Source organism: Erithacus rubecula (genome assembly GCF_903797595.1).
Source record: "Erithacus rubecula genome assembly, chromosome: 11".
Taxonomy (NCBI): Eukaryota; Metazoa; Chordata; class Aves; order Passeriformes; family Muscicapidae; genus Erithacus; species Erithacus rubecula.
In genome coordinates this window covers 22,916,259-22,944,080 of record NC_136663.1, presented here as the reverse complement: position 1 = coordinate 22,944,080, position 27,822 = coordinate 22,916,259, and the positions used below count along the sequence as shown (strand labels likewise).

At 41.5% G+C, this 27,822-nt stretch overlaps 2 protein-coding genes across 3 annotated transcripts in view; both read left to right on the top strand.

Moving 5' to 3' along the window:
- Positions 1-27,822, top strand: part of LOC306806561 (glypican-5-like) — a 314,600-nt gene that overhangs the window by 12,178 nt on the left and 274,600 nt on the right. For both annotated transcript variants that reach the window (XM_079315414.1, XM_079315413.1), the window contains exon 2: positions 9,581-9,742. In XM_079315414.1, the coding sequence (XP_079171540.1) occupies positions 9,581-9,742 (162 nt within the window). The remainder of the gene's footprint in view (positions 1-9,580; positions 9,743-27,822) is intronic.
- Positions 1-27,822, top strand: part of ADIPOQ (adiponectin, C1Q and collagen domain containing) — a 303,274-nt gene that overhangs the window by 100,008 nt on the left and 175,444 nt on the right. The gene's annotated exons all lie outside the window — the stretch shown is intronic.

Below are 27,822 nucleotides of genomic sequence, written 5' to 3'. Positions count from 1 at the left end.
GGAACATGATTTCTTAATTTATATAACAGGTGCAGAGATCCAAATCAAAAGCAGGTCTTAGGAAAGCACTGAACACACACATAGCAGAGGGCACTCTCCACTAGGAATTGCTTACTAATCTTAGCAAACTAATGGAAGAGATCTTCCTCTTTTCCGTGTCTGAAACCTAAGGGACTGGCCTAAGGTCAAGCGTGCATTATAGTACAGCCTCATGTAGGAGCCCATCTGAGGTTTCCACACTGAGTTTTGAAAGTTGTTTGTCTGTGGTCTCAGCTTAAAGGCCTTTAGAACATCTTCCTGCCTCCCCTCAGCCTTTGGGAAGCAGCATCTGTTTCAGAATCCATGATCCTGGCTCAAGAAGTCCCAGAAAGGCACAGGTTTTGCTGCTGAACATGCTGCTGGGGTCCTGGAGAGGCTGGTGGGATGTGTCCTGTGCAGTGAGCTTGGCTGCTCTCCAGCTTAGGGGTATGGCTGGCACCCAGAAATCAGGGAATGGCCCCTTCAGGTGAGATTTCATCGTGGACTGTTTGTAATTCTCCAATTCTCCATTCCTTATCTGCTCCTGGTACAATCAGAACATCCTCCATGGTCTAAGTAGACAGAACAAAGCAAAGCCTAAACAGATGGGAAGGGCAGAAGGCCAGTCCCATCCTTAGCACTGCCATGTGCTTGAGGGGAAATACTGTTGGGACTTAATTTCATTGGGGTTAGATGAGCTTTGCTAGTGGGTCTTCACTGCTTTTTAGACCAATGAATGCTTACCCCAGCTCCATGATGTTTTTTGGGTTTTAACTACTTGTCCTTCCATAGCTTTTCATTGAATGCATGCAGCTAAAAAATCACTTGTCTGAAATTAAATTACTCCAAGGTAATTAGGACATTTCTAAATCATAATTCTTTGTAGGTTCATTTTTCTCTTAATTTTGGTTTTTATTAAGGACAGGTTTCCTCGTGTTTCCTGGCTGTGATCCCTGTTCAGGATCTGTTCAAGTGTTTGACCCAAAGCTCTCTGGGTACAGAGAGTTAATCAAACTGCTAAATCCCCACATGCCTCCCAATGCTTGTGGGTCCCATTTGTGGCATCAAATTCCAGTGTGACATCAGTGACAGCAGTGGCATTGTCTGCATAAAGAACCACAGAAAGGGAAGGAGATGCAGAGACCTTGTGATGCTGTAGTCTTGCTGCAGCCTGTTTTAATTAATTACTGTGTCATGGCTGATGAAGTTGAAGAATTGGCCCTGGTGAGGGGTGTCTTGTGTAGTAAGCAGTTGCTTAGTTTTGGTTCAGCTCTTCCTTTTGTGTACATAGTATTGAGAGTGCAGGGTGCTTTTAAAAAAAATTCTTGGGTATTTTACCTAGGATTTTATAATTTTCCTCTTTCTTCTCCTTAAAAATAAATAATGAAAATGAGAATGGGATGCTAAAGAAATATGTTCAAAGGCTGGTAAAAATTGATCAAAATCAGCCATTTCTCATTCTTAAAACACACACAAAAATGAAGTTACAGGCTTACAGGATAAGCTCATTAAAAGCAGTAAGATTTGGGTTGTAAAATTAATACTTAGGCAAGACTAGTAGTTTTGAAGAACAGAATGCAGTTTTCTGAGTCCTTGGCTTCATGCATGGCTTTCAAGTGAGATGGCAAAACCAGAAGTACTCCAATTTTGAGAGGAAAGGGAGTATTGAGGAGTTGCTATTCCTCTCCTCTCTGTGGTTCAAATGTCCAATAGTCCCTTGGCTCCTTTAGATTTATCTTTGCTTTTGTTTCTTCTTCCACTCTAACCTTCTTACAGATTTTTATGTTGACAGATAAAATGAAGAAGGATAATAGGAAATACGTTTTGTCGTGAAGCTGTCAGTATCTTTGAAATTTTCTGTGCTTTTCCACCTTACATGGATATTACCACGGCAGGTTAAAGCATATTAGCAAAAATAAAAAGTTGCAAAGTTGGTAAAACAGTTCTAAACATCTAAATTATCATTAGGATTTGAAGTTGAGATGAATGAGGTGATTTACACCTCTCATAAAGAATTTTATGTCCTCCCTGAAAGACTAGATAGGCAGGCTATGTGATTTGCATTCAGAGGGTGTTTTTTCCCTGACGGTACAGAAACCTACTTCTTTCATTTAACACAATTTGGTTTTGTAAACTCTGTTTCAGTTTAGTCTTCCCACCTTCAGTGGTTTCAGTGTTTCATTTTTCAAGTAGGACAAGCCTCTGTGGCAATGAAATGCTGTCCCCTCTGGAGGGAGCAGAAATGCAGCTGTTAGTTCACTGTCCTTGGATGGTATGGAGAAGGAAGATTTACTAGACCCCTACAGAAGGTATTTTGTATGTGTTTATGATGTTTTTTTGTGGTGGTGGAGAAAATGTATGGGATTTACTGCTTGGAATGTGATGAGACATAATGGAAGATGAGTCATAATACACTTCAAATTAATGAAACTTCATGCAATTTTTCTCTCACCTCTGCCTTCAGTTATACATATTGTCCCAGGAAGATGGAGGAAGGAGTTGGCATTGCAGTAAATGTAGAAAGCTCCTTGCTGAAGGTCCACTGGTCTCTACCAGCTTAAGTTGTTTCATGATGTATTTTATGTCCATCAGTCTTCATGCTTTTGTATCAACTCTAGGAGAAAAAAGGATGGATGCTTGAGAGTATAAATGTATGGTTAGCAAGCTCTTTAGCAGTGACAGTCCTGTTGCCTCCCAGGTAGATCCACGTTCAAAGAGTATCTCACACTGGGCTCATAGGACAGTATTAAATCAGCATTAAAGAATTTACCATCCATCTAAAGAAGTGCAAGGCATGGAGGAGTGGCCACAGTGCAAACCCTGGACACGGCAGGCAGTGCTTGCATGTACCTGCACGTACCAGGCAGGAGTGAAATTCTGTAAGGTGGGTTACGTGTCTTCTTGTGGAAATTTGGCTGGTTCTGAGGTTAGGGCTGGTGTGGAGAAGACCAGAGGGAGGAGGTGGTGAGCTGTGGGAGGTTAATCACTCTTTGTTCCTTCAAGAGGCTGTTTACCAGCAGTAGCATTATGGCCATTTGGCATTGATGGCAAATGCATCTTCCAGCACCTTACTGACAGTCAGGCTGTTCTGGGAAACACTGGAGAATCTCCAGCGGTAGGTGCTTTGAAGATGTGTTACAGGGCTTTTTATTCCTGTGTGTGAGTTCCATCCTCTGTTCCTTCTGCCAGAGGTCTGGTAACAGGCATGAGGCAAGGAACAGTGACCACAGCTGCCCTCTTAGCTCTTTGCCTTCAGCCTCCTGGCTACAGCCAGACTTTCTAAGGAGCAGCCTGGGAAACTGAGGAGTGACATGGGGAGGTCTCTCCCTTCAGCAGCTGCTCCTCCTTGCAGGGAAGCTGTGGCCCATGGGCTGGAAATATGTCAGGATGTCCCATAGAAAATTGGAGGAAGGCAAGGAGGAGGGGAGCTGAGGGGCCAGGGAGGATCAATAGATGGGAATCTTGTCTGAGGAGAGCAAGAAGAGGGACTTGGAGGAGTGAAGGGAGGTCCTGGTTTATGCCTGTGTAGGTTCCAGTGAGTTGCAGGAACATTCAGTTTAGGAAACTCAGATGCTTTTTTTGCTCACTGGGTCCAGGCACAAGACAGTTTCTGTGGGGCACAAGCCAAGTGAAAATCCTACCTGTGGGAAAGGGTAGAAGGTGCTTTGGGAATATTACCAAAAATCAAAATACAAGAGCAGTGAGAACCAGGCAAACAGCAGAAGGGAATAGGAAAAACTTGAACTAAATGCACCCAGCAACAGGCCTAACAACATTTCATTGTGCAAATGCTGCCCTTAAGAGCTGAGTATTGGAAGAGTTCCTGCTCTGGAAGCTGATCAGGGCTGGTGCCTGGTGGTCTCCAGCTGTCCTGCAAGCTGTACCCTTCTGCCAGCTCTCTGGAGTCATGACAGCTAGTGCTCCTTGCTGTCCCCCTGCTGTCCCACTCCAGGCTTTCACCACCCTTAGATTTGCAGGTTTAATTCCAGGGCAATCAAGTGGTTCTTCTGTTTTGTGGGGTTTTATATTTTTGTTTTCATGTCTGCTTGAGAAGTCTTGAGCAAATGCAGGCTATTTGACTTGACAAAGTTGGAAGTTTGTATGTTATCTAAGCTGTGCTTGATAAAACGTGAGGTGCTTGTCATTTGACCTTGATTGTTTCAACTCTAATAGCACATCTGGTCATAGCCTTATTCATGTTTCAGTGTATTTCAAAAGAACAGTGAGAATGCAGTCTACTGATCAAGTTTAACAGTATCTCTGGTAATGTGCATTATGAAAGAAGGGATGGGGGAAAGGAAATTTTCATAACTTGTGTTTTCCAAACTGCACTTGTAAGATTTCGTGCTGGATGTATGCATGTGGTCAAGTGGATGCACGTGGATGGATGGGATAAAATCACGCTCTGCTTTGGTATTTCTTAGGCTTTTTGCTTTCAAGTGACCTTTTAATGTTCTGTTTGTCTGTGTGATCTTTATATTAAAGCTGATAATAGGATTATTTTAACAAAACAGAGGAAAGACTTAGATTGGAAAGTGTTTTCTGCCTTGTCAAAAACATGTGGGAAGGCTTGGCTCCAGTGTACCTGAGGCAGGAGGAAAAGGCATCTCAGTTTGACTTAGACTCTGCTGCCTGGAGCTTGCCTGGCTTTTACCCTAGCCCAGAGAGAGAGCAGGTTTATTGGATTAGTTACTATTTTATGTCCCAGAGCATTGGTGCACTGGCTTGTTGATTTTTGTGCAGGTTCCTGGCACTACTTCAAGCATAGCAACTACCATATTTTACACACTGACAAATTAAATAGTAGCTGTTTGACTCTGCACATTGAGTTGATGAGTTGAAGATGCTTTGCTTGTCTTTCTAGTTGAAAACATTTAATTGCTTGCAGTGGGCCTGAGCTGTGGTGTGAGGCTGTGCTCCCTGCTAGGGGAGGATGGCCAGTGGATGAGTTTCTTGACAGCAGTCTTGCAGGTGAAGGTGCTGATGGTTTCAGCACTGCTGGAGCACAGGAGCAGCATGAAAAAAGAACCTCCCAAACCTGGAGCACCCACAGTGGCTGGATTCCTTTTCCTTGATGTAGCTGTGCTGGTGTGGGCTCTGCTTATGCCCCAAGTAGTTGCAGGAGGTGCCCTGGTTGGAAATAACTCCTTTTTAATTTGATTTGGCCTCCTCCCCTGAATTAGTTTGTGTTTAATTGCTGAATTTTCCTCAAGCTGAGGCAGCAGCTCTACCAGACAGATGAGTCTCAAGAAGGATGAAGTGTTGGCTCCTGTTCAGCTGGGCCAGACACAATGCAAGGTACTTTTGGCACCTTTCTCTGTGTTACTAAAGCATAATCATTCTTGGAGTCTTTGAAGATATTTGTACAACATTAAAATCTTGGGCTTTGGGCTAAAGCTTTGTTTGGAAATGTTTGTCAAAATACAAAGGCAAAAACTGTCAGAAGACAGATTGCACTGAGCTCACCCTCTGGTCATGCTTGCTCAGGACTGTTCTGTGCAGTGGAAATTAGAGGCTCAGCTTGTTTGGAAAAAATAAATCAGCCTGTCTTTGAAAAAGCTGGTGCAGGTAAATCAGTTAGTGTCTGTTTGGCTTTCTGGTTTCAGAGTATGGCTCTTACAGTGTGCACAGCATTTTAAAGACAGAACTGTTAAACTACGTGGTCAGCTCTCAAAATGAATATACATTCAGCTTTTGGAAGAAGGTAATTTTATTTGCCAAACAGGCCTGTCTGCTTTTGGGAAGTGATACTGATTCAGATAGTTTTAATGGCCAAAGTCTTAGACTTTGTACCAAAGCTCAAAATGTAGTCCCAAACTTTTTGATTCAAAACAAAAAGTTCTCCAAGCAACACACAACAAAATGGTCCACAGGTGATTTGGATAGAGCTGGCCAGATGGATGTCAGTTAAGGATACATAGTTACCTGTGCACTAAGCACATAAAGTAATTTATAATTGTGACAGGGAAGTGTCTGAAGGTAATGTCTTTGGCAGGTATTAATTGCTTTGGGGTTGCACAGTAGTTTTCAACAGGGATCATTGATGAGGTCCAAAACACACATGCTTTAGGCTCAGGTACTTTTTTCCCTGCACTTCTGAATGTGTCTGTTTCTCAGAGTGAAGCAAGATACTTTTTTACAATAACAGTAAGGGTTTAAATTCTGTCATTTTTCTCAATTTAAAAAATAAGCTAGGCCATAGTTTTAACCAGTACTCAAGGGAAAAAGACTTGAATGAAAAAACAATATACATAATCAACAGAGTAATCCTTACATCTGATCTGAAGCAGAAAATTAATTTGTTTTAGGAAAGCTATAAACCTTTTGGAATTGAAGCCCAGGCATGTGGAGTTGAAAGTGCTGTGCTCTGTCAGTAAGTTAATGCATAAGAAAATGAGCTGTGAGGAATGAGAGGTGCCTTGCATGTGGATGCTTTGCATCTGTGGCATAAAGTCTAGCAGAGAACTCCCATCTTGGTCAGGGCTGGAACATGTGGAAATGGAGAGCTGGGTTTGTTGAGTTGTAGGAAGATTAAGAGATATAATACTGCTATCTTCAGCTACCTTTAGGAGAAAATAAAGTGGAGTCAGCTTCTTGCCAGGCTGTATGCTGAAAAACCACAGATGTGTCTGGGGGGCTCAGCCCCTCTGCCACTGCTCCTCCCCTCTTCACATTGCAGAGGGCATTCTTCATCAGGATGAAAGAGATGAGATAAACTAAAATTAGTATCAGAGTTATTAGAGACATTAAGATATTGCTAATGAGTTCTAATTTAATCTTGGCACCCAGGCATGTATAGCAGCAAAACCTTTTATTAGGTTTCTATAATTGTGTTACAAGTGATACCCTGAGGCTAATACTGGAGCAATGAAATTGCCAGGCTGTGTGCATGACAGCACTGACCTGACAGTCCTTGTGAGGAGAGCAGGGCTTGCTCTTTGCTGGGCTTTCAATGCTCTGTGTTTTACATCAGGCTCCTGAGCTGTCAGGGGCTTAGTGCTGTTTCTATTTAGGAGTGCCTTCTGTGTCATTTTGGCTCTGCACCAGCAAATCCCAGTCTTCAGGCTCCTGGAGCATTCTTGGGGGAGATGGCTGGGTGGGGAATCCAGCAGTTCCAGCTGAGATACCCATATCCTTAAAGCTTTCTGCAGGAGAAGCAGGTTCCTATATGCCTCAGTTCAGAGGGGAATAACAAGGCCAGCTCTGGTATCCGCGGGTTGCCATGGTCTCAAACCTTTCTTGGTGAAGGTCTGAGCTTTGCTAAAGCCCATCAAACAAAACTGCAGAGGGCTGCTGCAAGGAGAAAGGCTCTGGGTGTCAGTATTTTGATTTACAGCCCCTCTGCTCAGACCCCTCTTCCCTGGCCAAGTGCTCTGCAGTCTGGATTACAATTTCACTCCTGCTTTGGTGGTGCCAGCTCAGAGCAGTGGTCCTTCCCTGACCCCCAGTTCCTTGTGACAGGACAAACGTGTTCAGGGGATGAACTGGATCAGGGAACCCATCCAGGTTAAAATTAGCCTGGCCAAGGAGCTAATTTCAACCTGGGAAAGCTTCTGTGGCCGCCGAGCGTGCCCAGCCAGTGACGAGTGCAGCCCTCCCACTGCTGCTCTGGCAGGGCTTCAGCAGGGCTTGGGCTTCACACATGCTGTGGGGTGACTTATGATGCTTGCATCCAGCATCATATCAAGCATCCAGGCAGAAAAAACATTCTCAATTGCTAACAAGTAAAAAAACCATTACCACTCCTGTAAAAATCTGTCATGTAAATACCCACATCCCAAATTTACCCTAAAACAAAACAGCACTGCAGTGGGGAAAACTGTTTCCCATCTCTGAGATTAGACTGAAGTGTGAAATAAATCCATCTCCAAACTGGTCTCCTGATTCAGCTCAGTCTGTGACAACTTCAGGTGTTGTTTGCAAATTTATATGAAAATGTAGTTAATTGAAATATTTTACTTAGGTTTTGACCTTCTTGACATAAATTAGCTGCGCTTTCAAATAAGAGTTGCTATAAACTGGAGGCAACATTTTCAAGTCAGATGAGATGTTTCACCTAAATCAGTGTTTTTTGGTATTTTCCCTGGTGAGGGGGATTCATTGAGGCTCCTCCCTGCAGGTTGGTCTCAGTGAGTTGGTGACCTGGAGCTGGCTCTGAGCAGAGCCTGGTCCTTTGGGGATGCCTACTGATTTTTCAGAGTGCATCCTCTTTTTTTAATCACTGTCAGTGATGCAGAGCATTGCTGTTCATTAATGTGCAAGGCCAGGTAGTGCAGGTGGTGGTTCATTAATATTTCCATCCCAGGGTCTGGTCTGGGTTCTCTGCAGTGGCCTGGGTGAGAAATCCCCTGGAAGAATTGTTGCTCTTGGAGATTCTTGGAGACTTGGGGCTGTTCTCACCCACGTGTGTGCCCTCCAGCCCTGTTGGTGCTGTGTGGGGAGGGATTGCCAGTGGTGTTTGCAGTGCTTGGAAACAGAGACCCCCTTGGGCACAGAGAGGGCAATGTGGGGACACACAGCTCCAGTTAAATTGGCCCACACAGCCAATTGTGGGGTGGGGATGGGGAGCTTGGCAACCTGTGTGGCACTGGCCTTCCTGGGAAAGGCTGTCTCCTTCCCAGAGCCTGAGGGATGGGGTGATGGTGGACACATGGGGCCCCTTTCCCCCTCTCTTCTGCTGTGAGGTGGAGGGAAGGAAGCCCCTGACAACTTGATACTGTGAGACTTTGGTGTTTATACCTGCCTCTGGTTTTGGATTTGCTTTCCTAACAGTCTCTTGCTTTCTTTCCTCCCCTTCCAAAAACATGTGGAGAGTCAGAAAATACTCACCTGCAGTCTGTACCAGATCCTTTCTGGCACCTGCACATCCCGTGGTGTAGAACAAACAGATCCTGAGTGTGTCCATCACAACTCTGTGGTGTAGATTTCCTTACCAAGGGTACTAAACTTACTGAAACACATACAAGGTGGAATGATTTAAAAAAAATAAAAGCATTCTACAAGAATGAAGTTTTAAATCAGTTTTCAACTTTCTCTGTAGTTGCAAGGTGACAGTGATTGCAGTGTCTTTAAATTTACTTTTTTTTTTTTTTTTTTTTTTTGGTGAGCTGTGTAGGAACTCAGATGTTTTTAGGAAGGTTCCCCTAGTGTAAGAGGTGATTCCTTGAGGCACAGTGTGGGTGAGTACTGGAACCTGATTTGAGGCATGGTTATCACTCACATGTTCAAGTTTTGATACCTTTAGTGCAAGGTGTACAGTGGAAATACTGCCCCTTTGATGGTACATCTGATGGTGATTCTGCTGTGCCTCTGACTGTGTTCAGGTAGCTTTTGTGCCCAGTGTTCTTTGTTTACAAGAACTTATCAGCTGATAATGTCATGTTTTTCAAATGAAATAACTTTGTGTCCTTCTGACAGCAGCTGAGTTTCACATTGTCATTCCTTGTGGGTTTTGTCTTGTTTCAAAGTTTAGAATGTGGTGTTTCTGATGTTAAGATGCATTGCTTTTATGGTGTAAGTTCAAGGGTTTTCTAATTTTTGTGTTTTTCTTGTTTGCTTTAAGAGTCAGATTTACAGATCTGTCAACACAGGGCACCAACATGTTGCACCAAAAAAATGGAAGAAAGCTACCAGGCAGCTGTTCGAAGGGAGAGGACTCAGAGCATCCAGGCACTGAACTTTGAGCTGAAGTACATGATTGTTGGTCACATCACAGCTTTTCAAGGTAGGAAATTCTGAATAGTTTATATAATATCCTCTGCAATCCAAAGGAAAGCTCCTGTCTTTACTTTTCCTTCCTCTTGCATCGTGTGCTGTTGTCACTGCCTTATGGTTTGCTTCCCAGTTCTCTGATGATTGTGCTTTTGGATAAAGGTGATGGCACTTAATCTTGACTGGTATGCTAAGCATCTTCCTAAATCTAATTAGGAATAGATTTAAGCTGAGACCTTCTTTCTGGGGTTAGTTTAAGGCTTTTTCAAGTGTCTTTTCAGTGCCTGCTGGTTGTGCTTTTTGATATTCTCTTGTGTTGCCAAACCATTTACAGGTGTAGAACATGAGATGAAGATGCATTTGTTTCATAAGTGCTCTAACTGATATGTCACATGAGAATGCAGCTCTTGCTGCATGACAAAATGCAAGAGCACCTTGCTCTAACAGGCACATATCAGATTGTTTAGTTCCTTCATACAGGTGGTTATTGTGCTGTTACAGGGAGGAAAATGCTTGGGTAGAACTGTGCACTGTAGTGTTGAGTACTGGAGGCTTTTCCCTGGAAGGGCATTTAAACATAGGCTGTGAACTTTAAACTTCAGAGAGTTGAGTGATTCAGTCAGTCAAGGAGTGATGAATCCAGCTTACTGACCTCTGTGGGCCTAATTATCTGCTTAACTTTAGCTCTGCTTTGCTGTGTTCAGTGCTGAGCACCCTCATGGAATGGTTCTGAAATGAAATGAATACCACGTGTTGAGGCCTGGATGATTAAGCCTATTGTTAGAAGGCAGGTTTTATCAGTAGTGTCTTTTTTTGTCTGGTTTCTCCCATTTGAGTGAAATAAAAAATGCTATAAATAAAAGATGTGACTGACAGTTAATAAGAGACAGCATATTATCTAAGATTGACAATAAGTGATGGTGGAAGTCTGAAAGAGATCTGAAGGGGCAAGAGAAAAAAAAAATCTGCTTTTGGTTTTTTATATCTTTCCTTTTTTACCCGTGAGTGAGAAATGGCATTTTGGTTTATTTTACAATTAATTTTTGAAAACGTTTGATATCCCCTTTCATTAAAAAATCAGCTTGGAGGGCACTTCAGAGAAGCACAGTAGTGAAAGGGGGGCTGTTGGCATTGTTAAATGCTGGTTATTCATTCAAGCAATCTTTCAGTATTATGACTGAATAAAGGTAAGGTCAGAATAGATTAACCTACCAGCCCCTTTAGGTCAAGCCAGAGGCTTTATTGTCCGTTGCTGATGAAGCCTTTTGATGGAATGAAAGCAGTAGTTGGACATTTCACACAGTTCAAATTTACAAGCATTTTCTGGAAGTGGGTAAATAGGTTGTTTGTTGTGACTTGCCATGGCTGCCTTCTGTCTGCATTAGGTGGGAACACTTGAAAAATGTAACTTTGCTGGCTTGCACTGGGAGCTGTCTTTGTTCTTTGGTTTTGTCCCAGGTGTCAGTGAAAAGCCTCTCTTTATCTTGTGCTGGATAAACATTCTGTTGCTAAGAGTGGTGCTGTGTGAGACATTTACTGAGAGAGAAGATCTTTGCATTGAATTAGCTCTGTCCTTTTGGTCTGTTTTCACTGGTTGCTGTTTTGAATGATAAAGTGACTGTGCTAACAGCACATTCTACAATCTGAGAAAAGGAAACCCTGATTTTAGAAGCTTTCAGATGCTTTTCAGATTTCATGTTTCTTGCAGCAGTAAGAGCTGACTCAGACTTACTGAAAAATAGCTTTATTCAATTGTACAGAGTGTGTTTACTTGTACAGTTTTCATGCACAATTTACTTTTATATATACACATTTTTAGTACTGTTAGTTTAGTCAAAGCAAAGCAGTAGTTAGCCTTACTGCCTGCTTCTGAGGAAAGGAAATCTTAGCTGCTTTTTAGGCACTTTAAGCAGACAGTACTGATAATATTACCAATACTGATGAAATAATTTTCAAGATTGCTGTGGTGTAAGAAATGGATTTTCAGTAGTCCATCTCTAAGAACATAGTGGTGGGAGTTAAATTTCATTGGGCAAAAGCGAGAATTGTTTTGGAAGGGGAGACACCCAAAGAGAATGTTGTTTGGTTTCCTTTTAAGTTATCATCTCCTTATATTCTTTCAAAGAAGTCAAAAGGCAGTTCTGGGGACATTGAAGTGCTACAAGTATTGATAATAAGGAGCTTTCTCATGTGAGTAGGAGTTTGGATGAGAATTGGGTTAAGTATTCCCTCTACACTGCCTTGGCACTGCAGTTAGCTGTGGATATTTTGGACTTGAAGAGATACTGTTTTGTGCTTTCTTCTTGAAAATGAAAATATTACTTAAGTGGCTTTGCCCACAGCTGAAATAAGACAATTTTCACAGGTGCTGGATTTAGATGTGCAAAATAATTAGTCTGTAAGACCTGATTAAATATATCACAGCTGTGGGCAGGCTTGTCGTATTTGGGCTAGTGCCCAATCCATTTATATGGACAGCTTTAGCACCAAGGTTCAGTCCCACTGTTTTTCCCCTTAAAGTTTTCAATAAAAGCAAGTGTTTTTTGTTCAGACACTTTACTAAATGAAGCTACTGCATGGAGCTTCATGTGTTTTGCTTGAATTCCTGTCTCGAGTGCTGATAGCACTGATGAGTAGGAAGAGCCCCACTGGCACCAGCTGCAGGCTGAAAAATGTCCTCCCCTTTAGAAACAGGGCAGGAGGAAGGAACAGAGGCAGGAGTGGAATGGGCAGCTGGGTGCTTGAGAGGCACAGCATCAGAATCAGCTCCTGCACAATCACACAGTGACACGAAATCTGGGGGACTGGCACACTGAATGCAGAAAGGGCCCTGTGGTGGGAGGGTTTCATGGAAAGCTGATGCACTCGCTCTCTCTTCATGTTCTGGTCCATGGTGTAGCCTCAAGGTCATAACCATGGTTTTAGTCCCTTGACAGATGCAGACTGCTCCAAATGGAATCACAGCAGTAAGTGCATGAGATGAGTGAGTGATCCAGGCTGTAATAGGAGCAGTGTAAGGGAGGAGAAAGTGCCTGTTGTGATGATCCTCCCCATCAGCCTCTGGCTCTTCACATCTGGCTTTGTTTTGGATGGATTTTGGAGCAGGTCACTTTGTCCCATCCAAAGATGTGCCTGCCTGTCTTTGCTCCTGTGGCTGCAGCCTGAAGTGCCCTGAAGAACTATTTAAATAAATGATGAGACAGGACACTTTCATTTGTATCTCACTTTCCCCTGTGATAACTGAAGAGTCTCTTTTGAACTTACTGTTTTCTTTGTCACAGGGGTTATTTTAGGCTTGCATGTAAACAAACGTTTTAGATGGCTGTTTCTGTGGTGATGATACATGTTACTTGGCAGAGTTGTCCTTCCCTGCCCCAGTTTCCTCATGCAGTCCCTGCACTCTTTGGGGACACTTCCAAGTATGGCAACAGCTTCATTGTTAGTGGATTAGGAGCAGTGTGGGTGTGCAGGCTGAAAGTTGCTGTCAGAAAAGGTATCAATAGTCTGACAGGAAAGCTTTGTTGTGGTCAGACAGCAGAGAGAACCTGGCCTCCCTTTTCTGTGTCCTTTATGGAGTGCTAACAGGTGCCACATAAGGACCCACAGACAGCTTGGCTCTGCTCCTGTCATCGTATGCTGAGGCTAATTTGAGGTAATGAGAATCCAAACACTGATAATTTATTTGCTCTGCCAATGGTCTGCAGAGAGGCAGAACAAGATACTTTAAAACCTGCATCAGTTTCAGCCACCAAATTAGCAGCTATCATAGATATGATGAAAAACTTTGAGCTCAGTAGTTTAAGAAAATTACTCTTCTCCACACTTGTTTTTACAGTAGGCAATAGGAATTGTTCACTTAGCTTCTGAAGAGAAAGCTTCCATGAACAAAGTTTTTTGGTCATAAAGCACTAATTTCTCTTGCTTTTCTGAAATAACATTCATCTGACCTTGAGGGTCGGGTGCTGGGACCAGTTCCAGTGTTCTCCCAGCTATCAGAGGGAAGATGAGCTTTGGAGCTCTGTTCTTCTCACTCCTAACCCATGGGGCTTGGCAAAGCTGTGCTCATCTTCTGCGTCCTATGGAATGGGAAGATGCTGGTTGGGAAAGCACCATACAGCAGTTTATGATAGCTGCAGTTGCTCTGACATTTCAGTGCATGGACATTGGTTTGCCCTGTTGCCATCTGATCCAAGCAGGCAACTTGGGAAGGACATGAATGATGGAAAGGGGAGCTGCTTCTAGCAGGCACCAAGTCCAGGACTTCCAGTTGTCAGTAAAATGCCTGAAAGTTAATGCCTAGTTTATCCATAAAGTCCTTAAGCACATCAGTTGTCCTCTGAAAATCTCCATGGGGAAGGAGATGGCTGGATGGTTTCAGGGTTTCTTGGGATGGATAACATCAGTGGGCCCATTAATCAACTGATCCAAACTCTCCCAGAAAGGAATAATACACTATACTGCACTCAGGGCCATGTGGAGTCAAAAACATTCTCCATTTTCATTTGGCTCTGTTGCAGTGTTGCTGATACTTATTTTTACTGAATTTAGGAATATCAGCTTGAAATAGGGGTGTCTGGTTAATAGTGTTGAAGTGCAGTGACATTTACAAAACAAAGACTTGGCTGTATCAGTATACTCTGGTTTGAAGTAAATTACTACATGAAGCATAGCCACAATGCGTCCAAAATCAATGAGCTATTTAAAAAAAAACTCAACCATCACCAGCAGAAACCTGCCAAAGCTCACCACTAGTGCTTCTGGTTCCTGTTATTTACTGCTGGATTATTGAAATGCAGAAATGTTGTTTTCTAAATAGGTTCTTGCTGTCCTGCACTGCTTGGTCATCTGAGTAACAAAGTGTTACCCACTCCTCTCCATTTGGTTTGTACCTTCTGACCTTTGAGCTGAAAGTTGGCCAGGATGCAGAATTTGGTTTTGGCTCCAGGCAAAAATGATTTCCTGCAGAGAGAGAGAGGCTCTGCTGGAGTGTTTCTGACCCCCTCCCTTCCAGAGCACGAGTGGATCTGTATTCTCCAGCAGGAGGGAGGAGCTGGGGTTGTGAATGCTGTCCAAGGCTGGAATATCCCTTTTCAGCTGTGAGCTGCCTGCTGCTGGAGCACTGCTGGCTGGTTTTGGGGCTGCAGGAGCCTGTGTTCATCCAAAAACCAGCCTCATGTCAGCTGCTGCTGGTCCTTGTTGAAATGTAAACTCAGCCCTTTACTGGATACTCCTTGTCTAGAGACTTCAAGCACTTGGGGAAAGTTCCTCAGTGTGGGTGTGTTGGTGCTGCAGATAGATAAAGGGAGGAATAGGGAAGGGAAAAGGTGTTTCCTGAAGTGGCACATCATATACCACAGGGCCTCTCTAAAAAAGTATTTTCTAGATTTCTGTAGATTTCTAGAGACCTTGGAGGGGAAGGAATTTTGTCTGAGATGATTGCTGCAGGAGTGAGAGATGCTCCTTTTGTCCTTGATCTTGGCACAGTGAGGCTGCTTTGCCCTAAGTAAGGACACGGGCAGTAAATGAACAGGGAAATCCATCAGAAATATGAACATGCTTCACTCTTACCCTGGAGACTAATTCCAGAGCTTGACAAGTCTAGACCAAGATGTGCAAATTACCCTATGGTATAATTATCCATTGTTGGCCCTTAATTCCTTTCTCCCCAGGTTATCTTTTGGTTGCCACAACAGAACTGGCAATGTTGGCTATGTGCTGGTGCTGTTTAATTGTGCCTCAGGTCTCCTGCTTTAAACACACTGCCTGTGTGTTCCATTGTGTCCATTGATCCTGGAATTTTACCATTACAAATATATTATTGCCTGCAAGTTTTTATCTTCTGTATGTCATGTGTGATTTTAGAGCTCAGGGCTTTGCTGAGATTTCAATCTTTGCATGTGGGGTGATGGAAGAGGGTGTTAAATTCTTCCCTATAATTGTCCTTCTCTCAGCAAAACAAAAAGTTTGCAATGTGCTTTCCATAAATGCTCTCATCTTTTATCTTCTGAATGTGCAACATTAGAAAAATACCTTGGTGGTGGGCCAGGAACTGTAAGTATTAACATTACATTGTGAGGGGAGATTATTGAACTCACTGTGCAGCTTATGTGTTCTGTCTCTAAACTTTCTGAATGGTGTGAGGTGGTATTTTTTCTGGCTGAAAGACTACCTGTGATGCTTTGGAATAATACCTTTTCAGAAGTTGTATGTACATTTTTGTCAGGATTCTAGATTCAGATTGATGCCTTCATGCTGTGCATTACTGGAAGAATTAATGTTTCTTACCTGGTATCTTGTATTGTTTCATTTTTCATAGAAATTGAAATCAGTGTCATTACTATCCATGAATAGTTTAAGAAATTTACTTTGTTTCTGTATACAAGTTGAAAATTAAATGGGGAAAAACCCCAAATAAACTCTGACCTTTAAAATTTTCCTGTAGTGCCTATTAAGCATAAAATGAGCTTGTGCATGTCCTCTAAAACTGTGTGCCTCTAAATTCTTCCCATACTGTTTCATTTCTCAGAGAGTACATTACAAAAAGCAAGCATGTGATTTTTTTATGGTTTTCACTGTCTTTTCATGGTTATTTAAATTGTACTGAAAATATAATTTCCCTAATAAAACAACTGATCCCATTCTGCGTTTCCTTAATAGTGCTCCCCTCGTGCATCTAAAATACACTTTTCATCCTGTATTTTCCACTGTAACCCATGCTGCTGGTCACTTGTGATTTAAATGTCAGGAACTGTCACAAGCCAGTAATTCCAGCCTTTTCTCCCAATATAAAAATTCAGAGGAGTACGAGTTTCAGTTTTGGCTTTTTCTGTGCTCCCTTTCAGGTTCGAGATGTATGAGCTGTAAAGGTTCTCTGTGTCTTCACTGCCAGGATTTATCCATCTGTGTTTTATCAGTATCTCTAACTCCTCTAGCATGTAAACAACTGTTGATTTTGGTAATTTCTTGTGTTTCTGATTGCATTAATGTATCCCTTGACTGCTGCTTATCATTTGGGCAGCTTGTTAGGGAGAAGAAATTACAAGTGTTTAAAAGAACACAGGAAAAATCAGAGGAATAATGAAAGAACTAAGAAAATTCTGGTTACTTTGTGCTTTCAAATCAAGTGGAAAAATAAATGAAAACCTAGGAAGGAGGCTTAATTCTAGCCATAGAATGGAAATCACTGTCCTGCAAACCAAATTTAGTAATGATCACGTCCCCATAAGTCTCTTTAGGGTAACAACAGCTAGTGACTGTACTGTTAATAGTGGAATTCTCCTTAAACATAAGAAAACCCTTCATAAATTCTTATTTATTTCACTGAAGTGACCTTTTATCCAGTGGCAATCACCAGTCACACTTGGGAGTCCCCAGCCCTGTGAGTAGCTCACTGTTCCAGGAGTTCTGTGTGTTGTGTGCAGGTTTGGTTTGTGAAATGGTGCAGTTCTTTCTGAGGAATGCACAGGAAGAGCTGTGCTTCTTGATAACTGGAGAATATTGCCTGAAGCTTATACTGGAAATCATTACACACTTATCAGTATTGAAGTTTTTGGCTGGTTACTGGAATTACAGTGCTTTGGCTGCTAAGAAAAAGTGCTGTGTTGTTTAGATATCTTTGTAACATTCAACTTACTAAATACAGATTTTACAGAACTGTTTGGCCTGAGGCTTTGAAACAACAGGATGATTCCATGTGAAGTGGTGAGAGAAATAAACATTAAATGCATTTAAAAGGATATCTAGATAAGATATCATCCATTTAGCCTTGATAATCATCATGTTAACTTGCTTCCTGAGCTTGTCTGGCTGTGGCTGCCATTTGATGCCTAGAATGTCAGCAGTTTGGGGCAGGGACACTTTCTTCACCATCTATTTATAACTGTTTTTCAGGCAGTGTGGGTAGGACATCTTGCTTCTACAACAATAAATCTAATGCACACACACACATATATATCATGTGATCATGTATTTTGTTATCTCCTCTCCCTGTCCATATTTCACCTGTGGGTGTTTGTATTTATCCTTGTCTTCCTCTTCATTCTCCCCACTACCTTGTCAGGCTGCTGACTGTATTTTCAGAGTACAAAGCATGGTGGAACTGTAGCCCAACAAACTAATGACATGCTAGTTGAGATAAAAAACACAAAGATGGCTGCAGAGAAAGTCTTCATTCATTCATTCAAAACAAAACAAATACCTAAAAAGCCTGCAAAAGCAAAGTGAGCAAATGAATCTGAGGCTTGGCTACCTGGTACCTCCTTTAGTGTCCTTTCTTCTGGAGTTGCACACCTAATCCACAACCATGGTGTGAAATTTCGTTCTCCTTCCTGTTAACTGGAAGGTGGGTAGTTGTCCTGGTTTGAAGGACAGGTGTCTGCCAATAAAGGCAAAAGCTTCTCTTTGAAATGGAGAATGTAAACTCTAAATTATTATTATAATTTTGAAATTAAGGGGCTCTCAGGCAAAGATAGGGGAATTAGGAATAACAGTTCTTTACTAGGAAAATTGAAATAGAAATACAGTATTACAAAGAACAACTCCATAACACTGCCAGAGTCAGAATCCAAGCTGACACCCATCAGTCAGTCAGGGTGTTGGCAGCAGCCCCATTCAATGGTGGCTGCATCCTCCTGCAGTGGCAGATGTGGTTCAGCTGGAGCAGTGCTCCTGGAGAAGGTGCAGTTTTCCTCTGAAGGTCCAGGGATGATGTGGAAAGGTCTGGCTTTCCTCTGGAATCCAGTGGAAAGAAGGTTCCTTGCTGTCCAAAATCTCAGTTTTTATCTGGGTAGGAAAGGCTTGGCTGCTCCCCTGGCTGGAGCATCTCCCATGGGATGATGTAATTTTATCAGTCATGCACTGGGACTCAATGGCCATGAACAGGAGATATCTCCTGGAGGGAGGATGGGCTGTGGAAAGATAAAGATGATTGTCCCAGCTGGTTTAGAGCTGGCCCATTAGCAGATAATATGTGCCAGGAGATCAGGGTCACTGCCCCACCCAGCTCCAACAGAGGGGACAGAATACACATTGCTGGTCACATCAACACAACACAGTGGTTTTCTCCCTTTATTTTCCTTTTGTTCTCACATCAGGGAATTTCCATCATTACTGCTCTGCCTGAATTCATCCAGTCCCTCAGCTCAGTGATTCTGCTGCTGGCTGTAGGAGTGCTTCAGGAAATCTGAAATCAAATTGTTCTCCATGCAATCAAGTCTCAAGTTCTCAAGTTCTTGCTTGCCAAAGTCAGGCTGACATTTTGAGAAAGAAGTGGGTGAAGACCTGAGAAAGAATGTGTTCTGACACATTTTTGAATAAGATTGTAAATGTATGAAAATGCTGCACAAAGACTTTTTTTTTTTTTTTTAACTTTTATTCCAAAATGTATTTTGGAATAAAAAGACCACTGACTGTCAGTTTGGAGGTATTTCAGTGATAATTCAGATTGTTATTACACATCCTTTTCTTCCAAAGATGACCAGTTGTTTTAACATTCCTTTTGTTGTTTTATTAGTCCTTTTCTTGTGAATTTGGAAACAGGAGAGGCATTTTCTTAGGCCATTTCTGGGTCCAAAATTAGAGATGTTTACTGAGCAAGAGTATTGGTACTGCAATATTGTAAATATTGGGCAGTTCAATAAAAATACGAGTAAAACCCTTACAGATAACTTTGTGCAAAAGGACTAATTTACTGGAAATTCTTCATTTTTACAATTTCATTTTCAGACTTAAAAGAAATTACTGAGACTGCAGAGTTAAGAGAGCAGAATCTCAAAGCAGGTATTTCAGGGGAGCACAGGAGATAGATTCCAGTCTCAGCTCTGTGCCCTCATGATGGTGGCATTTCAGTTTGCAGTGTTCCAGCTGTAGACTCAGTGGATGAATACTGTATCAGAAAATTAATTTATTTTTAGGTTTATATATACACTGCCATTGGGGTTTTTTTGCATTGATTTAGAAGGCAGATGTAGAATGACTTAGATTATTTTGGGGGTTTTAGCCAAATTGATGAATCTGCAATTCAGATGTAATCTGTTTTTCTTTTTAGAGTAATTTAAATGTTTGTCTTTTAGTAATGCTGTGTAGCATAATGCATTACTGATCTAAACTGTTAGGTGTGTTTAGTTGTAAAAAAAAAAAAAAAAAAAAAAAAAGTTTTCTTTTCACCCAGTTATTAACAGTTCCTGTAACACCAGAGACAGGACCACAGACAGATGGAGGGTGTGTAAAAGCAACAGGTCATGCTTTTCAGTGTAAGAGAGAGTGTTCTGAGTTATGTTGGGATTTTTAGATCAGATTTCAGAATTTGTGTTTTATCTTAGTTCAACATTTTCTTGATGCTGTGGAGTGTCAGGGCTCCCCTGGTCACCCATCAGCTGAGAACGTTGGAGTTGGCAGGCATGAAGCATAGTTGAGTTCAAAAAGAGGTGTACCTGATTTTAAATGAGCTTATTCATGTGTTTACTTTCAGACAAAACATGTTCAAATTTTTTTAGAATTGTAGCAGACTTCAGGTAAGGAAACTACCCCTGCTGATGTAGGTTGTTTTGTGATCATGTACTTATTTTTGTGGGTTTTTTTTTTGTTTGTTTGTTTGATTTTTTTTTGTGATTGTGTGGTTGCCCCATGGCAAGGCTGTCAGAGCTCCTTTGGAGCAGCACTTGGACCAGCCTTGTGTACACCAGTGTGGGGAGACTGGCATTTTTAGGGAAATCAAAATAAAATACCAAAGTAGCTGCTATGCTATAACCATGTCGAGGTGTCTGCTCTAATCCATGGTATGTGAACACAATTCTCACTAAAAATGACTCTTCCATAGGATTTGTAATGGATGTGGCTTTTCATCTGTCCTCAGAAATATCTGTGAAATGACATGTGCAACATATCAGGTTTGAAGTTAATGTGGATTCCTGGTCCTGTGCCTTTTTTATGGACATCTGTTTGGATTGCATTTCTCCACTTCAGGCCATGCAGATGGAGTGTAAATATTTTGGAAGCAGCTATTGGATTATGCCTTTTTTGCTGTTTTCCTGACAGTACTTAATGAAGTACTGAATCTCTTAATTGTCTGACAAAAAGCTCAAGACATTTTCTCTACACTCAGATATCTTAGATTTTGGGATTAGGAAAATTTATGTGGTTATAGATAAAATCTGCTGCATGATTTCCTATCCATTTCAGTGTGGAAAGGATTGGTGCTGCTACATAGCAGCTTCCCATTGACCTGCCCCTGTTTTTCAGCCATGGTGTGGAGGAGCTTGGTGTGAATCTGAATTAAAGCAATGTAAGACCAGGACTTGGAAGTAAGGAATTTATAGGTTTTGTCTTCCCTACATAGTCCCAGATCTTTCCCTCAGTCTTACAGGTCTATTTGTAACAATTAAAGGGTGGTTTTTATCAGATGTGAGAGCATCCAACAGCTTTGTTCTGCTAAGAATAACTTCATCTGCTCTGAATCTTTTAATTGGAGAGGAAGGCTTGAGATTGGCTCTCCTCATTTTCCTGTATTGAGACATTTGTCTTTGTACCATGCCAAAATTAGAATCTCTGCAGATGTTTACATTTGGAAGGTAAGTATTGATGCAAACGTTCATGGATTCTTAAGAGAAAGAAGATCTTTAACAGTTCTTTCCCTTTTTGCCATGCCTGTTTTGTAGTTGTGTAACTTTTTTTCTGATTAGTGCTGACAAATGCTTGTGAGAGTTTCCTTTAGCCTTTTTTAGATTGCTCTGGGAAAGAGGTATATCTGTAGGGGATATAGTAATTTCCTTACCCTTTCTATTATTGCTTTTGTAGGATTTCATAGCTTTTATTGTAAACAGAAGGCTGTGGACAGGAAAAGAGGCTTTTCATAACAAATACATTGTATGTCTCTGCTACCAGGATTTTAGAGATGCATATGTGGAAACAGGCAACTTTTAGATCTCTTTTTGCCCCTTTTAGCTGTGTTCTGATAAATCTTTATAGTATCTGCATTTTCCATATGTGATCAGTGATTCCTGGAATTGTGAAGCTCTGTGCCCCACTGGCAGCTTGTGTAGAAGTCACTGCTCTGGGAACCCCTCTTCATTCCTTCTCAGAGTCCTGTTTCACCTGACAGTGCTCATGCAGCTGGCTAGACAATAATTTTGAGTGGATAAATAGCATTCTGAGAAATACCAGCTGACATGCAGACAGAAACCAGTCATCTAAGCTAGAATGTCTTTTCTACATGCATTTAATCACTTCCTCATGTGTTATATCCTCCTTTTTTCTCTTAGTAGTTTTGGGCCAGGTGTTTGTGTGAAAGTCATAAAAAATATGGCCAAATCTCTCTGGAATATCTTCCTTCTGTTTCTACCTGAGCAGATTGTTCCAAGGAGAAGTTCTGGCATGTGGCAAAGAGCTGATTTTTTATTTTTTCCTGTAGAAAAGTAGAAGTTAAAAAATCAGGGCTGTTTCTGCATCTGACTCAGCAGGAAATGATCCAGATGCAAGTCATATAGGTGTGCAGTTAGCATTAAATATGAGAAATTTTTATATTTTAAAAGCACAGTGATGTGTGGGTCTCTGAAATGCCCTTAAGACTGCTAAATTGAGGCACTTCTTTTTTCAGAGCCAGTGGGGTGAAAAGAGGCTGCTGGGGTTGGCAGGACTCACCTCCTGTAGCACATTGCATCCTTCCTTTCTTTGCTGAACTTGGCAGAAAAGGAGCACATGGTAGTTGTAAACATGAGGTATAAAATGCTGGAACACTGCAGACAAAATGATGGCACACAGAATGGGGAGTAGCTCTAAAGGTACAAATACAAAAAAAACAAATTTAAGGAATAGTTTTAATTTTTTTAAGCTTTAAACTTCGCATTCCAGAAATATTAACTTCTTCAATTATAGACAGCTGGAAAAAAAAGAGTCAGAAAATGTGAGAGCCACCAAATTTATTGCCTGAAAAGTTAACATTTTGGGGGTACTAAAAAATTAATGTGAAATTAAAGAAAGAGCAGACCACCTGCAGGAGGGTGAATCCTTTTAACCCATACTGCTCTTCTGTATGAATATATAATTCATGTATGTAACTAATTTCAATACTCTTGGGAATAATGACAGAGTATATCTGTGCACTGGGAGTAAAGGCAATTTCAGTGACTCAGAAGTGTTTCCTTGAGAAGTTCCTGCTGAAGCCACTGCTGTTCTGAAGTCACTGTAAGGATTTTTCTAGCACTAAGGTGAGAGTTTTCAGGCATGCAGGTTCTGTCCCTGAGTATGAAGCTACTGCATAGTTCTGGCAGATGTGGATATTAGGTGGATATAGTACCAGTGAGTGGTGGAGTAGCTCTTACCAAGATGAATATTGTTGTTTACCTGCAAATATAGGAATGAGAAAGTTTTCTTGGATTTAAATGTTTGCAGTCTTTACCAAACAGAACATAGCATTCACCTTGGCTGTAGTCCAAAAGGAGTTAAAAACCCTGATAATCTTTGCACTGATTTAATTGAGCTTGGGCCCTGGCTCCAAGGATAGAATGAAATGAAAGCTTTTCAATTATGATGCCAAAGAAATGGGAAGGGCTCTGTTTCCCCAGTGAAGATTACTTTATTGGGATGTGCCATGGAATATATTGTTAAGTGGCAAACGAGTGAACCACAATGGGTACGAGCCAGCTTGAACTCATTACTGAGCAACCTCTTCCTGGCAACCTGCAAAAATGGATTCCTGAGAGAAGGATCATTCCTTGAGTCCTGCTGGGGGACAGGAGAAAGTCAGGAAGTGCCAAAAGAACATATGAAATATAAAAATGTAAAATACTGATAGGAATATGCAAAGAGAGGCAGGCACATACTCTTTTTTATTTGGATTTAATAATACAATTTATGGAGATTTAGTGCTGCAGAGGAAGTACATGTATGAAGAACCAAAACCCACTGAAGTTAATTTTTGTTGAAAACAAAATTACTCTTATGACCTCCTCATGTTTTAGCTTACATGCTAAATACAGCAGCAAAAATAGTCTTTCACTACCATCCTCCAGATTTTGAGGCTGTTTATCACACCTCTCCTGCTTGCTGCTTCTTTATGTGGTGGCAAAATTTGGAAAAGATAGAGGAACAGGACAAGAGCTTTGATATTCAAATGTGCAGAGTAACTTCTGCAAAGGGTATGAGAGAAGGTTAGGGTTCAAACAAAATAGAGATATTTTATTTCACTAGCTGTGCCAATATAGTGAGGAAGGGAAATTTGCTATTTTTTAGTCTGAGACCTTCAGAGTTGTGTGGCTGAAGAATTTCTGCATCCAGAGTATCAAATCATGTAATAACAGATGTCATCCTTGCCTATTAACCTTTCATTTTCCAATATTCTCAGGCTGCCTGCCTTACAGCAGAGCTATTATTGTTCCATACTAAATGTGTTTTGAGGCATTTGTGGCTGTTGTGCACTAACACACCTGACAGCCCTCTCATGCAGCCAAGCACACTCCAGGCACACCTGGAGTTCCCTTCTGCAGCAGGTGACTGGAGCTGGGGGCATTGCTTTAAGGGGGAGAAAAGTCACCTTATTTCCATCTGTCCTGCTGGTAGGGAATTCCTGTGTGTGTATGGATCCTGTGGGTCAGTCATTCTCTTTCTTGCACACCTTAACCACGTGCATGTGGCATTTGATAGCATGAGCTGTCATTTTTTCTGAGTGTACAGTTAACTTCAGAGCAGAGGGGAGATTTTTAATGAATCAGGTACACTTCAATTGGAGAACAGGAAGTGCCATTTCAGTGGTCTGAATCAGAATTTGTTGCAATTTTTTGCATTGTAATCTAGACATTTTCTAATGGGGTATGAGGTTTGTCATCTCCAAACTTCCTCCCTCCCTTTTTTTTTTTTCCCCAAGCATGTTCATTACGTCTGAGCAGCAAGACTGGCCTCAACAGTGATTTTACTTTTGCAGGATGAGTTCCCAAGAATTCAAGGACAAATAAGACATGCAGAAAAAGCTGTATAAAAAGAAGTATGTACCTGCACATGTACCCACTGTAGGCTTAGAAATAATATGCTGATGAATAGCAAAGATAAAATAAGGCTGGGGATGGCACAGCTTTAAGGAAAATGCAAAGAACTAATGAAGATTTCAAAGATTTTTAAGCTATCTCAGTTTCTGAAAACTGATTCTCCTCATGTCTCCTTGCAGGTGGAGTAACTTGAGTGAAGGCTTTCAAGTTACACCAGGTGTAACTGGTGTAAATTACAGCAGCATGAGACCCACGGTGATTTATCTTGTGATGGCAGAGACAAATCTTATCTGAAGATTCCTGGTTCTGTAGAGGATGAAATGTTCATTTTCCTGTCATCACTCAAGGCAATAGATAGTTTTATCTAATTTTATAATCTGCCTGAGCAGAGTAGTTTTGAGGCTATAAACATTATTTAAGGATTTTATTATTTCTTGTATTTCTGAAGCCATCATCAAGGTCTTTTCCTCAAGCAGACTTTTCTATAGGTCTGCTTTGGATCTTATTTTACGACTGATGGGCTTTATAGCAAGTTTTGGTGAGTTTTTATTTCAAGATCAATAAAACTGAAATACTGAGAGCAAAGTGCAGGCTTCCAGCCCACCCACTGTTCCCCTCACACACTGTGACACACCTTTTGGGACTGCTGTGATACCAAGTGCCACCAAACCATGTGCTGGGTTTGGTGGTGCAGCTCAAGGCCCTGTTTAAGCAGGAATCAGAATGGAACTGTTCTGGCTCTGCATGTTGCTTAAAAATTTGTGTGGTAAGATTGCAGGCCTGACAGGATGGAAGCACAGTCAAATGTGAATATGCCAATCTGCATGGCTTAAAATAACAAAACCAGCCATGTTATGCAGTGTCTCAGAGGTCTGAGGGCTTAGGGTACCCTTGCAGCAGGTAGGGCAGCAGGATAAGGGGAGGATGAAGGAGACAGGTCCCTCTGTTATGTGGTACCCAAGTACTTTCCCTGTGTGGAGTGCTGGGAGCAGACCCACATATCTGCACCCTGCCTTTCCTGAGTGTATCACTGCCTGCTTGTCCTGACCAAAGAGCACCATGTTAACCCAGGATGAGTTTCTCAAGACAATCCCCTTCCATGCTTCATACAGTGCTGTCCAATCACATGCCATGAGTGGGGAGTGGGATTGCCACACCTTCTCCGTGGTGTCTCCTCACAGTCACCTTTGCTTTCAGTCTCCTGAGAGCATTCCCACACAGTTATCCAGTTTTTTTGTGTGACCCTTGAGGAGTGTCATCCTAGCTGGAGTGTTCCTGGGCTGGGCTCAGCCCCACAGGGGCAGAACGTGGCACTCAGTGTCTGCAGCTGTCTTGGATTGAAAGCCAAGTGTTTGCTAAGGAAAGTAGGAGCCTCTCTTTGAAATGGACAGTGTGAACTCCCTCCCTCCAAATTATTATAATTTTGAAATTAAGGGGCTCTCAGGCAAAGTTATGGGAATAGGAATAAGAGTTCCTTACAAGGAAAAATTAAAATAGAAATACAGTATTATAAGGAATAACCCCAAAACCCTGCCAGAGTCAGAATCCAAGCTGACACCCGTCAGTCAGTCAGGGTGGTGGCAGCAGCCCCATTCAATGGTGGCTGCATCCTCCTGCAGGGGCAGATGTGGCTCAGCTGGAGCAGTGCTCCTGGAGAAGGTGCAGTTTTCCTCTGAAGGTCCAGGGATGATGTGGAAAGGTCTGGTTTTCTTCTGGAATCCAGTGAAAAGAAGGTATCTTGGTGTTCAAAATCTCAGTTTTTATCTGGGTAGGAAAGGCTTGGCTCCTCCCCTGGCTGGAGCATCTCCCATGGGATGATGTAATTTTATCAGTCACAAATGGGACTCAATGGCCATTAACAGGTGATATCTCCTGGAGGGAGGATGGGTTGTGGAAAAGATGAAGATGATTGTCCCAGCTGGTTTTAACAGATGGTGATAGAATACAGACTTCTGGGCACAGCCTGTATTGCAACCTAAGACAGCAGCTTAAGATGCTTGGGGTCTTCAAGCATTGGAGGGCTGAGCTGCACAGTGCAATTTGGCTGAGAAAGAATCTGAGCATTCAATATACTGTTTGTTCTGTCAAACAAGTTTCTTAATGCCTCAGGGCAACTCCTTATTCTCATCTGCCTTCCATCACCATTTGTTGTGGGCCACTCACTGCACAAGTCAGGGTCAGCCCTGGATTCATGAGCTCTAGGGACGGACAGACAGACAAACTCATGGTTAGATTCTTTATGAGCTTGGAACCGAAGAACTCAACATTCTGGAGATCAAGCCTTTTTGATTTTGTACAAGTTCTATTGGTCTGCCAGGATTTGAGTTTCAACAGCCTAAGGGTTCTTGACTGAAGTAACTCAAGTCTATTTGCACACTAACCTTTGAATTTCTCAGATTCACATGCATGATAATTTGTTTAAACAAAATAATGGATATAAAAATGGAATTAAGCCTTTATGATGACCTTCAGAGTAATTTGGACACATTCTCATCTTGGCTTGCTATTTAAAACTGATGCAGTTATTGATCCATGATGTAGGAAATGAAATTTTATCTGAAGGTGTTTTAATATTTGTGTTGAGCTGTAAGTGAGAAAAGGCTTTTTCTTGTTAGTATTTGGATGTTATTTCTGGTTGATTGTTTTTGTTTCCAGTGTAACTTATAAGCATAGAGAACTGTGGATGTGTTCATTCTTTTCTTTTAAAATTTGGACTCCATTTAGACTCTGTCTTTAGTTTTATGTCTGATTGTGCTCGTTGCAAGAGGGAGGAGGATCTTGATGTTTTAGTCATTAAAGAGTTTTACTCTTCAATTTTAAAAAAGTAATTAATCTTTTAAATATGCATATTGTATAAAACAAAGTTCCAAATATTTTTCATCCCATTTTCTTTAGAGAACTATTTAATGTTGTTAAGTTAAATTGTATTAATTAAAGCATGGATCCAGATGTGATGTTTTAGAAGTGGCAATTATAGAGAAGTAGCATGAATATCCTTTACAGTGGAAAACTGTGTGATAACTTCACCTGTATGGTTTCTTTGTTTTGTTTTGTTTTTCAAGGCATTGTAACTCAGAACAAGTCCTAGAAATGATTTCAAAATTATTCTGAGTTAGCA